General features: G+C 44.6%; 1 protein-coding gene across 1 annotated transcript in view; it reads left to right on the top strand.

Annotated features, from left to right (window-relative positions):
* Positions 1 to 647: 647 nt before the first annotated feature.
* T265_12649 (hypothetical protein) overlaps positions 648 to 17,790 on the top strand; it is a gene marked incomplete at both ends in the record, with an annotated part of 33,765 nt that continues 16,622 nt past the window's right edge. The window contains 3 exons of the mRNA XM_009164731.1: positions 648 to 808; positions 864 to 939; positions 11,619 to 11,689. Coding sequence (XP_009162995.1) covers positions 650 to 808; positions 864 to 939; positions 11,619 to 11,689 — 306 coding nt within the window. The remainder of the gene's footprint in view (positions 809 to 863; positions 940 to 11,618; positions 11,690 to 17,790) is intronic.

Genomic DNA, 17,790 nt, shown 5'->3' on the forward strand with positions numbered 1-17,790 from the left:
AGATATGGCTGCCAACCGATGTCAGTGGCGTTCTTGTTGTCAGTTTCTGTCCAGATAGCCTGAGTGAATGTCTGGAGGTGTAGGCACCTCGGAATGATTGTGTTAAGCTAGCTCTAAGTCCCTCCCCCATCCACCTTTATAATTTCCTTCACAATAAGGCTTTCAAATTAGTCATGGTTGTACGGCAGTGAAGCATCGGTGTTGAAAACTGATACCATGCTGTCGATGATGTATATGATATGCGGTCCAGTTGTCAACCCTGGCGAACAAACCAACGCCCAGATAGCACACCCGGGCTATCCGTATTTCGCAACATTGCTCTGGCAATGTCTGACAGGCAACAACACATTCATAGCTTCGGTTTGTTCTTTTCGGTTCCGCAACAAAAATCCTAAAAAGTGTGTCTTGCACCACACAACTCATAACCTGTTCATATTGATAAATGCGCTACTTCTGTTTCATTTTACAGCCGTGCTTCTGGTGTTTTGGATGCAACATCTTATTTGACCCCATTTAGCTGGATCCATGATGTTTGAGGATAGCTCCGGGTTGCGGGAGTTATTCGACACTAAGACGGCGCAGCTGAAAAGCAAAGCCCTATACGACTGTGGTATTCTACTTTCACATCAATATCATTCCGTAATTAGATTATCCATGCTCTGGCGTATTACCCACCGTGAATTCCACTTTCCTTGGTCCCATCTTGTGGGAGGACACGCTTCCCATATCAGATTTGGACACCATCAATTTAGAGGAATTCAGTCCCGAACTTTTAGAGCGTTCCGCTTCAGTCGCTGGGACTGTTGGGGTATGTTGGTAATTATTATTCAACTCGTGCTCCCTACTAGCATTCCTACTTACAGAACAACGAAGCATTTGGAAAAGTTCTGGACCTCGATCCTCTCACTCAACCACGAGTTAATCTAACGTGGACTGGAAGTAAGTCGAAACGCAAGTGCGCGGGTTTCATTCTTTATTAGCTCTCAAAATACTGACACTTTCTCTTCGAGAATCTCTTTCATTTGGAAAATTACATTTGGAAATTCATTTGGAAATTTTCAAAACCTAGTGGAGGACACGGGGCTTTTCTTTTCGGAACTGTGGTAACAATTGAGATGTTCTGTCTGGTGATAATCAGCCGATTGGTAGACAGCTGTCTAGCACGTACTGAGTCTTATCAGCATTGCGTGGATTTCATGAATTAAAGACACTCCTCTTCCATAACCCACCATGTTTTGTGGACCGCACATTTAGACTTGTAGTCCTAAAAAACCGCGCTTCAACCCTTCAATGTGCACACTGATAGTGGATCCTTCGGGGACGAAAAAGCTATTAACTGTTTTGTTGGTTATGGTTTATGGTTGTGGAAAAATGAAGAAATATTCCTCGAGCACCTTAATAACCCATTCAAAGTGCGCTAGATGTTTTTACGTGCGCGCGGAAACCACATACAGTCTAACCGCTATTGTCCTGATGACAGCAAAAGGGGAATAAAGTTCTGAAACTCCGGCTGATTTGACCGCGTCTCTTGAGAAAAGCCAATTTTACTTCCTGTAAACCGGTAGCCACCTTGCTTCAGGCTAGAAATTCAATTTCCGTTTTCAGTACGGGGTTTCTACGACACCAGGACAGCACCGTGAAAGAGCTGTGGGCGAGTACAGAACGCAGCCATAACCTTTTTGTCTGCGCTGACGGGATTTGCGATACAACGTTATTTTAACCACTAGAATGCCGTTTCTTCCTTTCTCCACTCGATGGCTATTCATTTTCGCTTTTGTCGACTGCCTGGCGATATGCACATGAATTTGATGACTTATCCCACTCAATTTCAGGACAGCAACATGTCCCTTCCACGTACTGAGGCACAACCCTCAGATCAGTACGTACAGTACGTACTCCTGTGTACACTCAGTGCGGCTTATGCCCAAACACAAGTTCCATGGGAGTCAGTGATATATACAATCTAATGTATATCAGCTTTTGTCCACACCTACTCTAACTCTCATGGACTACCCACTCTAGATTGCTTCATTGACCTTGAATTTAGCATTGCCGCTGACTGCTTCGACTTGCAAAATGACTTACCGTATCATGAAGACGAGGAAAGCGTTTGCTGATCTTTACTCACAGAGTTGACGGGATGTCACGCTACGTTGCGTCAGTCCGGGTTGTACTCGTTTGTGGGTGTGAAGGTTGGCTGTTGTCTGCGCCGTATACTCATCAGGTTTCAGCATTTAACCATGGTTGCATACAGAGTATCTCGCGTGCCTGCTGACTGCTGGGGACAGTTCAGTGGTTCACGCGCGAATCTACCGACCGGAGAATCTCAATCCTCACGTCCTTCGGGTGGCATGGCAATTAGAGACCGAAAGGGCGTCGCAGCTGAACAGTAATTTTATCTTCATTCTTTTGGCATCGATGCAAACGTTGTTGGCTGGTCCTTGATGCGGATTTGCCCGTCAACAGTTTATTGACCGCGGACGCCTGCGCATAATTATGGTAACAGAAATGCTTTGCGCAGCGATGGCCAAGTTGTTAGAGCGCGAATTTACTGACCGGAAGGCCCGTGGCTCCAACCCGACCTTTGGATCTCGACTTCTCCTGTCTAGACTTGGTTAATCTGGCAGTATCCCAGTCCTCGTGATCCCTTCGGGCGTTATGGTACCTAGGAACCGAGAGAATGTTACAGCTGAACGATTTTTTGCGCAGATTCAATCGTGCTACTGCAGGTGAGCCTGTGAATCCGTTGTAAACTTAAAGTGACTAGGTCCGTAGGCAAACTTGCAAAGCTCTTTGGCAGCCCAAGCATGACATCACACTGAGCTCTATCATTACATCAGGCAGTGGGTTGCTGATGTCATCTGTTAAGTCCTTTATGTTTCAGTACACTGCCGTACATCTCTGCAAAATACCGTACGATCCTATCCTCTGGGGACTGCCCAGAAAGAACCATTTCGATTGTCGTGGTCAAACAAATGGTCTAACTGCGAAAGCGGCATAGTTTCATCTATCAGATGCTGAAACAAGCTTACCTCGACTTATCCGTTTGGGCTCGCGATTGATTTGTACTGGAACACTGGTGTGTCGAAAGTTCAATTTAGCTGATGCAGATACGTCCACAGGCTGAGCAGCTTTATAAGTTTAACGGCGTTGGTGTTGTTACCTTCAACCCGAATGGACATTTTATGTTCAAGTACCGAGACGTTGAGTATTGAAACGAGCTACACCTGCACATATTGCACGATAGATGTCATTTTGTTTGAGTAAAGCCTTATAATAGAGAGAATAAAAACGGGACAGGGGAGGAACATAGGGCTAGTGCACCACATACATCTGAGATGCTTACACTTCCCACGCACAGTCAGATAATTTGGATAGAAAATGACAGCATGAATGCCACTGAAATCGGTTAGCTGCCTACCATTCAGTGCCTCCGGTGAAGCACAGGAAGGAAACAGCACGAACAGGTTCCAGAATTTTCTTAACATCCTTCATTCCCTTCCGCCATGTCGTGTTCTGTCCATCACTAGGTTTCCGCCGCTTCTCAGTGTTTGCTAACTCGCAAGGGAAAACACTGACCCAACCACCCTAGCTTTCAGTGCAGGATTCATTCTTTGAGTGAATCATCGTCTTGTTCACCTAAAGCGCGTTTTCTGGTCGCCTCACTGCGAATTCACTGGTTTCAGCCGATCCCAACTATGGGTTTGAGACACCGGTAGTCAGAGATCTGAAGATGTTTCATATCCGATGACAGGCGTTTCATATGGTCTGACAAGCGCAGCTAACTTTGGAGGATAGTCCTTGTGCTTTTCTGTTGTGGCACTCGGTTTATTTGATCCCATTCGGTTTTGAAAAGCAGTGGAGCAGTGTTGGAAAGTGACTGTTNATTTGGATAGAAAATGACAGCATGAATGCTACTGAAATCGGTTAGCTGCCTACCGTTCAGTGCCTCCGGTGAAGCACAGAAAGAAAACAGCACGAACAGGTCCCAGAATTTTCTTAACATCCTTCATTCCCTTCCGCCATGTCGTGTTCTGTCCATCACTAGGTTTCCGCCGCTTCTCGGTGTTTGCTAACTCGGAAGGGACAACACTGACCCAACCACCCTAGCTTTCAGTGCAGGATGCATTCTTTGAGTGAATTATCGTCTTGTTCGCCTAAGGCGCGTTTTCTGCTCGCCTCATTGCGAATTCACTGGTTTCAGCCGATCCCAACTATGGATTTGAGACACCGGTAGTCAGAGATCTGAAGATGCTTCATATCCGATGACAGGCGTTTCATATGGCCTGACAAGTGCAGTTAACTTTGGAGGATAATCCTTGTGGTTTTCTGTTGTGGCACTCGGTTTATTTGACCCCATTCGATTTTGAAAAGCAGTGGAGCAGTGTTGGAAAGTGACTGTTTTTCATTTTTTGTGCGTAATGAATGGTAATAGATGTCTTGGAGAAGTTACAGACATTGCGTTTTGGATCCATATACTTCTTCAGTTGCCCCAGAGAGCCCTTTGTGAAAATGACGACGGTGGTCTGTGCACTGCTATATGGCATTCATCTACCACTAGATCTTCAGTACTGGCAAACGTTCGAAATTCTGTGGCAGATGAGCTTTACGATTTCTCGGTACATACCGAAATTTTCTCGCTCCAGCTCGAACACGGTCGAAATCATCACCTACAAGCCAATCTTTTCGCGCTTATTTATTCATGCTAGATAGCTTTGCAGCATCCGGATCTGGAGGGCCAGTGCAGCTTTTGTGAACCTGCTTTCCTGTGGCATCAGCTTATCTGTCAAGGCTTGAGTTTACAATGCTGCGGTGCGCTCCATAGTAATATGGAGTAATATGGAGTAATATGCGGATCAGAAACCTGGCCGCTGCGCGCCGAGGACATCAAAAGACTTTCAGTGTTTGACCATCAGTGTCTTCTGAACATTGCCCGAATTTGGTGGGAACACCGGACCAGCAATGCTGAAGTACGTTGAATGGTATTCGGGAGAAATAACTCACCATCGATAGATGAACTGTTCACACTGCATAGGTCGCGCTGGTTTGGCCACGTGTTGCGTATACCAGTCGACCGACTCCTTCAAAGGGCTCTTTTCGCTCAACCACGTGAAGCGTAGAAACGAACCAGAGGCGGTCAAACAATGACTTGGCAGCGAAGTATAAAAGCCATTACCAGCAAATTCAGCTGCACTGGTCATTGCCGTCTTCCTGGATGGGGACCCCGAGACGGGCCACATCAACGGTTGGAGACATTGTCAAACATGGCCCAGTCGCGCCCTCAGTGGCGCCCATGCATCCAAGCTATTGTCTTCAATGCATAGATCCCTTCCCAATCCCCCCACTTAACAGTCCACCTACAGTGCTGTATTCACGCACTAATTTATCGGTTCCCACCTCCAATGCGCAGCTACCTACCCCACCTCCCCGAATCATCGGTGAACGAAAGTGCGGCGGCTACAACCACTGTACGACAACTGCGTGGTTATTACAGATGACAATGATCATGATGGTGGCTTCTTTGCAGCTTCACGCATGTGTTTTGTTTACAGTCCATCGTTCGTTCACTGAGCCCCCTTAGAGTTGGTTCCGACAGTCTCTTGAATAACACCTACAATGTCGTCACACTTGTTGAGTCTTTCAGTTTTTCGATACCCAGCTTCCTGGATTGTTGTTTTGTTCCGTAATGATGTAGTTTTCTCAAATTAACGTGCACCTTTACTTGTACCATGGAATATTCCGTGGTGAATTCAGCAACACACATCAATTTTGGTAAGGAGAATGTCTTCGAAGTCTCCTTGTCGGACAGTGATGGGGTCAATAAGGATGTTCTCGAATGACCCCACAGCTGCACATGCGGACAAAAGATGCTGACCTGTATCGTTTATCAGTTTATTTTTAGAGGGTCTTAGTATTTTCTTGACGAAATCGAGCATCCAGATTTCCAGTTGGGTAGAGCTGATTCTGGGGTGTATCGATTGGATGGCGTTTTAAAACTGAGTGCCCCATTCGCCTTCAGTACGAGGCGTTGTTGACGCGTACGTGCATCTTCCGATTCGAATCCGAATTGTTATATTTCTTGGATTGGTGTAGTTTGGATCCCCAGCTATCCTTACACTGCGTTCGCCTTGAGTGAGAACTTTGTCCGATAGAAGTTGCATCCGGTTCCAGCTACAAAGATTTTCTCCTGTTCACCCACTCTTGTCTCGCTCAATACCACCGTTTTCAGAATCATTCATAACAACTACTGACCGCTGTTCAGGCTCATCGCTCTCTTTCTTCAGTAAAATTGAGATGTTTTAGACTCCAAGTTTAATTTGTCGAGTAAAATTCGGCAAAAAGGCACCTTCGCACTTAGTCGCGGCTTTGAAGGTTGGTTCGCTTCTTAGCTGGTTTCAAGCAATCCCGTCGAATTTTCAACGTCGTGGCCCAATCAGCAACACAGTTGGTGTTAGGAGTTTCGTATGAATGCCTGTTAGAAGCTAACAATACTAAGTGGGACCCTTTTAGATATCAGGGGCTGGCCTAGCCTGGGGACGTGAACAGCAACGCGTGTGTCTCCCTTTTAATATTGCTGCGCATAGCAGGTGAGTTCTGAGTCATCTAGAACTCTTTGCTTCTAGAACTATTTCGACCAAATCGGTTGATGGTTCGACAGCCAAATTCAGTCGTTGAGTGATCAGATTATGCCGTTTTTCGAGCCGAGTTTTTCTAACCCGTCTTCTTCCGGGGGTGGCAGCATCGCGGCCTCCATAAGTATCGAAATTCTAGTTGTCTGGATTTAACACCTAACTGTCCTCGCTCTACTGCCGCAGCTAACAGTATGACTTCACCCCAAGCCGCCTCATAATATGATTATTCATACTATGAATTCTCGCCTCTGTCTGTCTGATCGCCGTTGGCATTTACGACAAGGGTGAACTCCAAGGAAAGGTATTACAGTTAGCATAACCCTCAGGATCAACACACAAGCCTGACCTTCGCGACGAAATAGTAGCTTTGTGTTCGGAGATCCGGCGACGGATATTGGTCATGGCAGAGTCTTCGCTGGCTGTGGGCCATGTGGGGATGGAGCAGGAAAGACTACAAAAATAGTTCAGGTCGTCGTCGAACTGAGCGTCGGTGGTGTGACTAACCTTCAACGTGAATGAGGAACTGAACCATCAGGCGGACTTCCTGTAGATATTCTTTGTTGCGTGAATGAGGCGTAGAAGACCATAACTGCTAGTAATTGGGTACTATTAGAAATGGCACAGAGTCACTAGCGTCCCTGTTAATTCTTACCCTTTTGAAAATCTTATTTTCGGGTGTGTTTTCCGGGTCGAATGTCACCACCATTAGTTAGCCAGGTAGCTACTCGTACTCCTATCATGCATGACAGTAGAGCCAGGAAAAGAAATTGATGACTCACTGGCACTTCCGTTGTGGTTTGGAGCACACTGACGTCAGACGAGTCATATTTAGTTTAGTTATGTGTGTTCACGAGCTGCGCACATCCACGTGGCTAGGCTTGCTACGGCATTCCCAAACTGCCTGATCATGTCATCACCTCTAATACTATGCTATCTCTCCCAAACTTTCCCATTTTCTGGTTACCGAAACTGTACCAGCCGGGACCAATTTACCTGTGGTACATAGTCTATGCCTGATAAACCGAAATGTTACGCATTCTCATAGGATTCACATTCGTTTGAACATTTGCAAACTGCCGAACCTAACGTCACCACATGCAGCAACTAATCTGCACACTAACACTTACCATGATGTAAACGATATCGCGATGCTGTGTACACACACAACTCTGTTAAATTCCGATATTTTTGCACTAACTGTAAACACACCCATCCGTTCTAGAAATATACAGAATCATATGATTCAGAAGGCACAACTAAAGCAAAATCATCTTGCATTTTTTTTGAAGCTGTTAGGTATGCATGAGTAGATAGATTGGCTGGGTGGTTTATTGGTTGGTCAGTTGGTTGATTAATTGCTTGGCTGAGTGATTAATCGATAGATTGGATGGTTGGTTGACTGACTGACTGTCAGCAAGATCGACAAAATTACATCGTCCAGCGCCAGTCGTGAGTGCTCTTTTCAGACTACTATTTCGTCAGGGCTTTTAAGAGACTTGTGCACTTGCACATTGAACTTTTTCCATCCGTCAGTCATTTCTATCAACTTCCGAAATATGCGGTCACAAATGAAACGTACGACGGATCAGCTGTTTTATCGGTAACAGTATGTGGAAGGTCGCAGCAAAAAACTGGCTGGTGTCGAATCATATGGACACGACAATTTTTTTTGCGTACACCCTTGACTCCGCAGATCAGATATTCCGGGGCAGACGAACATTCTTCAACACATATGGATTTACTTTACCATCCCAATCATTGATTAACGTGTCCTTACCGTCGGTTTCCTCATAGTCACGTCAGACAGCAGCACTAAGAGTCTGCAGAATCAGCCTGATTTCAAAGCTTGAAGACAACTTCGACCATATGGACACTTCCCTTTTCTATGGAAATTAACAGGAAACGTACGCGACTGTAATGTGGAACATCTCGACTTACCCAGCTGTCCAATGGCTATTCATAACAACAATGGTTTGCATAACAACATAAGACCAGTGAAACAAATGTTGATTTCAAATCATACATACAAGCCCGGTGGTTCTGTTGGCCGACTTACATACAAGCTCATACATTCATTCGGACAATCGAAACTTCACACGCGGTTGCTGCGCAAAAATGAACACAAAGGATTGTTTGTGGGTTTTTGAAAATTTACCTTCGTTTATGGGACAGTGCCTCTACTGATGCATCCCGAGTGCGTTCAGTTGCCATTTGTAGACATGCGAGAGTGACATTCTAGCAAGCGGTTCCCCGCTCACTTCACTAGGATTCGGCTTTTGATGTCTGCCGTCAACTTTTGAAGTAGCCATCCATCCTATAGTACGATGGCCCAGAGTTGAGGAACTGGATTAGGTAGTGCACAGAAGCGTCCCCTATGATGTTGCCCGGACACTTTCAAAGTATTCTAAATAATTGTTTGCAGATTTTGAGGCGAAATGGTCCAGAATTTCAAATACCCAAAATGGTTCCCAATAACACCGTACATTTTTACCCATATGCGTGTCATTTCCATCAAATTCCGCCGTCTGATGAACTATTTTATGTACAATTCTTAATCTAGTCTTTGTGTTTGTTCCGGAATATTTTTGGAGTGGTTTTCGAACCGTACAAGTACTTTGTTTTGGTGACTTTTGCTGAAGGCGAGGGTCACCTTTTGACGACTCATTGTGAGAGAAGAAGCTTATTGATTAGTGCGGCTTCCGGCTTACAGCCCTGTTCACTAGTATTCCCTTGGTGTGCTACCTCGAGCAGATACATCGGCGTCAGATGTAGGTGAAAGTGCAGTATTTTGCGCACCATACCTCATCCTACAAAGAAACCCTCATAAGCGGAACGATTTTGGTGGTACAGATTTTTCCATTGCAATCTCCTCCCTCGAGAAGAGGTATCCCTATGAGCTGCAGAAGTCTCTTCTGGTTCCTCGAGTGTCTGATTTTCTTTCCAAGGGAGAGCGTTAGTCGACTTTCATGTCAAGTGACTGGTGGAATAAGTTCTGCTGACACGCCGTTACACCACATTTCATGTCACTAGATAGAGCTTAACTCAGTTTGGACGCAGATTTAGACTTAGAATACATGCACAATAACATTCGTCAGATCACATCACAACTACACGATGGAGTGAAGCTAATGGGGCTTGTAGGACACAAGACTACGGGATATCTTTTTTCATTGTTGCATTCGAACCAACCTTGATGGAGGTTCTCGATTTGTGAGTCCTATTCAAGTTCGCTTGGATCACGCAGAAACCAGTAATTCCCATTCACGGGCCGTGACATTGGTTCTTCAGGCATGCCACCTTGATGCAATGGTAACGAATTTCTGGGTTATTTACTTCAGTTGCAGGTGTTTGCAGGATCTGTAGAATTCTTGTCACATCATTCTCGTTTGAACAGTGGTCCTCCTATCCTGGTAGAATTATTTTGGTGAGTCTACACCAAAATGAAGTATAACTGGACTCGAGTTCCGCTTTTATTAAAACTCATCAGCGGTGCACCTCCTTGATTGTGCCGGAGTCTGAACTCCGGACATCTGACAAGCAAGGCGAGCGTTTTGCCGATACATCATCAGTGCACGCTGTGTGCATCTGAATTATCAGGTCTGAACAGGCGGACCACGCTTGACCAACACCTCGAACGACGACCCAGTAACTGTCCTGGTCGTGTCGATCAATTGATTTGCCTGTCGGTGGTTCCCAACGAGATAGCGTCACCGACGTTTAAAGCGCGTTGAGCAATTTGGGATAACTTGTAGGTGGATTTTCAGGATTTAAGCTCGCATCACTCGCTTGGACAGCCTAAGTGAAATTTTCTCACACACAAAAGCGGCCTACAGCGGCTTGATACGATAAAAATCACAGTATTGTGGTGGGTCAGGCGTGTGGTACGGTCCATCTGGTCAGCCCCGTCACGAGGAAACATTTGGATATCTTCAAGGTAGGCGGCTATTCATCTCTGAGTGGCGAAAACATCTACTGCTTGGAAGCGTGCCGCTCGAAATAGTTGAACCTCACGTCGCTTGTTGGGGGTTGTCCCGAATTAGCTATGGACTAAGGGAAACGCCGTTATCGGTCAGGATGTGTGCTGGTCGGAATCGAGCCTTTTTGCTTGGGTACTTCTGATCCCAGCACGAAGATTCTAGCATGACCTTGTGGAAATTCTGTGGTCATTCTGTAAATACAACTGTACCAATCTTACTTTGTCTCCATTAAAGGTCCCCTCAAGCTAACTCTGCCTCTTGATATGCCGTTCGGGTCGGATAGCATAAGGGTTGCATGCTGTGGATTCTCTTGGAATAGAATATAATTCACAACAATGGTTGGCAAATACTGAATCTCTTTGAGAGGGATGGCTCCCGCAATGCTCTGGTTGTAGCATATTCCAACAATGATCACACGTAACTCAAAGACGAACTTTTCTGTGAGAAGAATACCTGATAACGGACACCGCCCGCATAATTAGTTTCAGGCTAGCATACCTAACCAAGTTTACCATCGAAGTAGGGGGGAGAAGTCTCAACGCCTATGGGGATTAACCAGGCTGTAGTGGCCGCAAGCAGGTGACAGGAAATTCCCAGCTGAGTTCCACACACCCATCTGGACCTTGACGGATGAAAGGATTGCTGATTCCACAGAGTTGCTCTGTTACAACGACTTGAGGGACCTGAAAAACGTAATTATGACTTCAAACGCTTATCGATGTTCCATCTAGCCTCTCCCTCTGGAGGGAACTATTTGGAGAGAGGTCTGGTGGACATGTTGGAAAAAACTGTCTCCTGGAAATTTACTCAATAAAACGAAAAAATTGTTTAATTGCAATTATCTGTCGTTTCATTGTGTGGACAGTTGTATATGATGGACGTTGAATATGGACTGTTGTGGGGAATAAGCTTGGAATTCCCTTATAATCTGTAGGCTCCTGTTTACTTTGCGCTTTTGATCTTTGTATGGTCCATCTGTCTACCTGAACTTTGTTTCTACATCATTTAGCTCCTCCTAACTCAACACCCACGACAAACGATGTTGCCGCCGAGAATGGTCCGTTACCCACCAGGAAGAAAGTGAGTTTTTCATTGGTGATAAGTTCTGCTCGCTCTTCATCAACCTCCACGTTTAATCGTCCCAATCCCATCGTAAACCCTGCTGATCCCCGGCTGTACGAATTCAAAGTGCTCTTTCGTTGCTAGTGTTATGTGTTATGTGTTATGCCCAAGCTTCAGGCGCCTTCCGTTTGCTAGACTTTAGTGGAAATCCGGTCGGGGTTTCATCCAGCTATGAGAAAACCAGAAATCTGATTCGCAAAACGTTGTCCATGTCATTTCCCATGCTTTTATATCCCGATTGGCATCCTAGTACTTGGTGCTTATTTAGCGGTGCTGATGTTGCCTACCATCTAGATTCGTTTCGTGAGCCAATGTGTTGAGGAATCATGGCGCGAATTCTTGCAGATTCAGGGTTCATCGGTTGAGACTGCTTGTGCTTCGGCCAAACCCGTGAACAGGTTGTCCAACATCGACATCTCTGGGTGTGAATCACTCTGTTATTCTATTCTTACAGGAAAGTATTGCATGGGGGAGAAGGTTGATTGGTTGGTTTGCTACAGAAATACATGACTCAGCGAGCAACTTTTCCGGCGAAGTATTGTACGCTTATATCGACGTAGTTGATTTGCCCTTTCCGTTCTTTTAGTTGTGCATCTTGTGGCTTATGGTAAACGTGAATGAAAACTTAGATTCCAGAGATCTTTGTTCAGTAAAGTATCTGGTCAACCAAATTGGGTGTGCAGATCAGACATATTCGTTGAAGTCGTGTCATGTCGAAAAGTTTTCAGTAACTTCATGATTAGTACGTTACGTGCCGTGTGATTTCATGAGACTACGTCCCTGCGTTTTGGTCCCTTATAAACCTCTGGAATTTTTAACAACAAAGGTAACACTTCAGACATCAAAAAAGATATGAATATATCTTGAGCGGAGCTATCCTCGTGACCTTTGACTCCGGAGTTTATCTCATTTGCTCCTACTCGCCAGAGCTGCTTGCTTTTAAGTCTCGCCTACCGAATTATTTGTCTTCGTCACCTGCTTTGATCTGCCTTTCAAAGTTGTGTACAATGATGTGGCTGTCTTCACATGCAAACAGCTGTCGGAGGATAAATGATGCATGGGTGATGTTGAGAGCCAATCATACAACTGTCCAGCCGCTCGTTGCCTAACGTTTCAGTGTTCAAGCACTAGTCGGAGTGTCATGGGCTCGGAACCCTCCGGGTTCTGTCAGATGCACATTGCTAGTGTTTCCAAATAAGGATGGAACAAAAGTAAAGTGCATCTCGGCTCTTCAGCGTAGACTGGCTTCTTTGACAGGGCGAACTCTCAAATGCCACATGGTTGTCAGGTGGTGTTCAAGTGGACAGAACAACTACGTCTTAAGGACACGACAAGCTTTTCATTCAATGGTGATATTCCTTACGTCTGACAGTTTCATTCAAGAAGGGAGTTCACAGTAGGCGTTTCCCATCAGCTTTCTATAGCAGCCACTCCCAAAACGATTTACGGTTTCGTGCCATAGTGAATGATTCCACCAATTCCCATAAAAATTGCATTCTAACTATTCGTCAGAATTACGACCTAATGACATTCATTCGGTGCATCTTACTACGCTGACCAAATCTCATCGTTTACACGATCAATCCCTAGATATACTGCAATTGCATCTAGGTAGTGTGAAACCATAGTGTATATCTGAGACAATCATTACGAAAATATTTAGTTCTGACGTTTGACTATCTACTAGGTACAGTTTTAGCGTGGCGGTTAATGTCCCTGCGTCCGCCGGTTGATTTGGTGCTTTGATTGGGCGCCTCCTCCAATCCAATAGATGTGTCCGGAAATAGGGCGGTACAAGCAACCAATCAAACTCGAGAACGGCAGACCACAACGCAATGCGAATCAAAGCCAGAGAGAACAAGCTACTAAAATTAGAAGCCGTTGGGATAACCAATCAACACAAAGGAACACAGACCACAACGCAACAAGGATCACAAACGGACCAATAGATTCACTAGACTCGTTACACTTCAGGTAGCCAATCACGTCAGAAGATAACAGATGGCCTTTGACTGCTATATAAACACACGCAGGCAAAGAAGAAGTACCCACCCAACTGCGCACTGATGATGTCTCGTATGGTGACGAAACGTTTGCAAGCCAATTGCCAAGCTCGGTGAACAGATCAACAGCCACCTGATCAACAACCAATAAACTCACCCGAGCTACCAATATTTCATCAAATCACCGATCAGATGACTGTTGATCCATTTCCCGAGCTTGGCAATTAGCTTGCAAAGGTCTCTTCACCGTCGTCAGTGTGAGCCCTGATGAACAAATCGACAACCATCTGATCAACTATTATGGGATTTAATATCGAGACCAAATAACTCTACCCGTGCTATTTTATCTAAATATAAAAATTCAGTCATCCCAAAGGTAAACGAGTGTTTTCAACATCCCCGGTGTGTGATAAGAAATATCTGAAACGCATCACTTCGCCACAGGCCGCTTGCCGATGTCACTCACAGAGGCGCGCTGCGTCGTGCACATTGTGTTCAACTGCCCGATAACCTTTTTTTACTCTGGGTGTGAACTTAATGAAACAAGTCGTTTCTTCCCAGTACATCCAGTCGGTGAAATCCAGTCAAATGAAACCGTTGCACCGCCAGGTGTTGAATTAACGGCTACCAAGCCATGGAATTTTCACAACGTATTGCCGGTCTTCTGATCGATTTTCATAGACAGATGCGTCTTTTGCTGTTGGCTCCACTATCGCACTTTGAATAGGGTTCAGTGTGTTCGGATTCGGTGATCATTCTACGTCGTCATACGTCATCATTACTTACTCATCGCATTCGTGGCTCAGCGCAAACCGAATATGGTAGTACCATGTGAGGGGGAAGAAAAGGTCTGTGAAAGAGAATGAAGGGAGGCGTCAGCAATAGCCTGTTTTGGCTTACCCGCCCTGCTGTATACAGCTAGTAAGTCGATCCGTCTGACGGCACCACGTGACGGCCGATGTAGCATGTGTTTATTTTTATATGTGTAGTCCATGATTGTATGTGGGCTAGAATACTGTCAGGGTGCCCACACCTAGACAGGAGGATGATTAGGGTTCTTAACCAAAGCCTTTGGCTCAAAAGCCTAACCGCAAGGCAGCAGTGTTTGGCGGTAAATCCAAATGCATTAGCATTTCTACAGAACAAGACGCCACATGTTCCAACCCCCAACCTGGGGGACCAGGAGACTGTGTTTGTCAGACATTGCGCAGGCAACCCCCACTATAACTCAATGGATCGCCGAGGTACGCAGACTGCCACACCACGATAATTTCCAGTCTCTTTGTGAGACTCTCTTCATGAGACCAAATAACCCGAATTCTCAACTATATTGTTTTCGTACTTAAATTCACCAAGAAATTTGTTCATCGTTTCATATTCATATTTCACATCACCACATTTCGACATTTTTTTATCCCCATATTATTGTTTGATGAAGTTGTACCTTTCGTTGGAATAAGGATCAAATGGGTTCGTCGAAACCACGACTGATCTGATAAGAGCACAGTAGTTAGGACGAAGCAACAAGGGTAAAACCAACTTCTGGTACCACTTTTCTTTTGACCTTAAGAATTGACCTCGGTTGCCTGCTACGATACCATTGCCGTCACTTGTAGAAAGCTCATTTGGTCAATGGATTATAGACATCTGTGAACGAAGGTATAACGGAGCGTAAACCGTTAACGGATACCGATGGGAGACGAAATCTTGGGTTTAGAGCATAGTGCGTGCTGGTGCAGTACAAGTAATACTGAAGGCAGAGGCCCTTTATTTCAACCTCAGGGATGGTAGCATACATTAGACTCACGCAGAATACTATTCAGATTTCTAGGTGCGTGTTCACACTTCAGAGGTGCTTGTCTTGATTGTGAAGTTACCATAATCGTTGACCTCGTTTTCCCAGGACGCATTTCTTCGATGTGACAGCATGAATCTTAACTATTGATCGAACCCATTGGCAGTGCAAGATTGTGTATTTGCAGTGCTATTGTCGTCAACCAAGATAATCAGCGGGAAAGGCATGGGTTACCCAAAAGTCACAGCTCTGTTGCTTCGTTAATCATTTCGAGGATCTAGAAATATGGTCTTTGGGTCGCTGGATGCCTACTTTCCCTTGGTTGAAGTCTGGTCTGAAAGGTTTTCTCGTTCGAGGGTGCTTTATTTTGTTTTCGTGCCCTGTCGACTGCAGTGTATCGAGTGCTTTTCTCTTTGAACTATTTGTGAATGGGGTGGATTCGTTTCCTCCTGGTGAAGTACGGAAGATGTTAGCCCTTAAAATACCATGTTCATCATAACCATCTATACCCAGGTGCATTTTGTTGGACCATCATACCATATCGTCAAACAAAACAGTAGCCATCAGATATATATATATATACACATATATATATATATATATATATATATATAACCACAGTATCTAGCCTATCCAAAGCACATGTATGCCTACGCCATAAGTTTTCTGAGCCTAATCCCCACTTATCAGATGTCACATATTTTTTCATCGCAATTATTTGGTTTGCTTTGGCACGCCAGGTTAAACAGTTTAATTCAGAAAATCCTTGGTGGCTGGAACTGGTGCGGTTGCATTTATTGTCATGATTTTTATGGACGGATGCACTCTGAGGGATGAGGAGAAAGGGTATCTAAAGATATTTCAAAGAATATTTCGCTGACTTTTCACACCGAAGTTACCTACGTCCAACCGGACCTCGTAAGTGCAGACTCTCTTGGAGATATCGCTGCGAGATGTACAAAATTCATGGATAGATTACACTCCCTGCCCAGTATTCAGTCTTGTTCTCAGTCCTCCGTACTCAATGTCCATACTCAAGTGCACAGCTGAACGCTTGCAGTTCCCGAATGAAGAGTAGCTCATTTGCTGTATGTAATGGACTCAATATGAGTGCGCATTATATCCGTCATATTAGACAACACGGTTCAATAAAAAACAAGAGACATCAGAAAGTATCACAAAGTGTCCATTCCCCGGCGAGAGTTCACGGACACATACTTGATGACCATCAGTGTAGTTACTTCGTGATCACATGAAATGATAGATCAAAGGAACTGATTTTTCAATTAATCAACGAGTTATATTTGTGGCTTAAAGAATTTGAATAGCTGATATCCAGACCAAGTCCTAATTACGATTGTTCAGTGATGTTTTCTCATGTAACCATATTCCTCTCTGGCTAGATTTAGCGGACGACGGAGAATCTCTTTTAAGGAACTACCCCTCTCCAAAAATTTGTATGACTTTGGTTTAGAAGAGTTAAACTTGGTCTTTCTGTAAGGGATATATGATTGGCAAAATTGCGTTATTTCGTTTCACCAACTTACCGTGACGGTGGATAATAGTAGGTGACAGTTGACGGCATCTTCCACGGCAGGATGCAGATCCTACAATCAAGCCTTCTGTAGGTTAAAGCAGGCTACCCTATTTCATGTCTTAATATCATCAGATTCTCTACAGATGTATGTCGGAAATTGCAGTATTTTTGGCATGGTTACGGATGAATTAGCTGTTGGGCTCTGCATTAAGGTTTCTCCAACTACGCCAACATTGCAAGCGTTTAGCTATCTCATCAAACTTTGCTTTTCAAGGGTGCGTGCCTTCATTTCTCCAACAGCATTCGATGAGTCTTCTATCGTATGTCTTGCATTGATAACTTCATCCCAATAGTTTGCCATCCAAACGCAGGACGGATTATGTACCCTAGCCTACACTTCTCTTCTTTTGTGTGCATGATGATTAGCTGGATTGAAAATATTGATGATTACTCACTGAAATACGCTCGTTGTTCTCTATTTTTGTGCTGACATTATCACACTGTTGACGTTTCATTAAGCATAGCTATGAAAATTCAGGAAGTCGACCAACTCCTAAATTAACGAGCTTAATTTTTCCTCTAAACGAACACAAATTCAATAGGACATCAAATAAGAAAGCTGGCATATTAGTTCCGGCCCACAGATGCACACATGTACAAGTTCAGACTGCATTTCGGTCTGCGTCATGATTGGTAAAGCGAACAAACACCGACGTAACTAAGT

Source organism: Opisthorchis viverrini (assembly GCF_000715545.1).
Source record: "Opisthorchis viverrini unplaced genomic scaffold opera_v5_8, whole genome shotgun sequence".
Lineage (NCBI taxonomy): Eukaryota > Metazoa > Platyhelminthes > Trematoda > Opisthorchiida > Opisthorchiidae > Opisthorchis > Opisthorchis viverrini.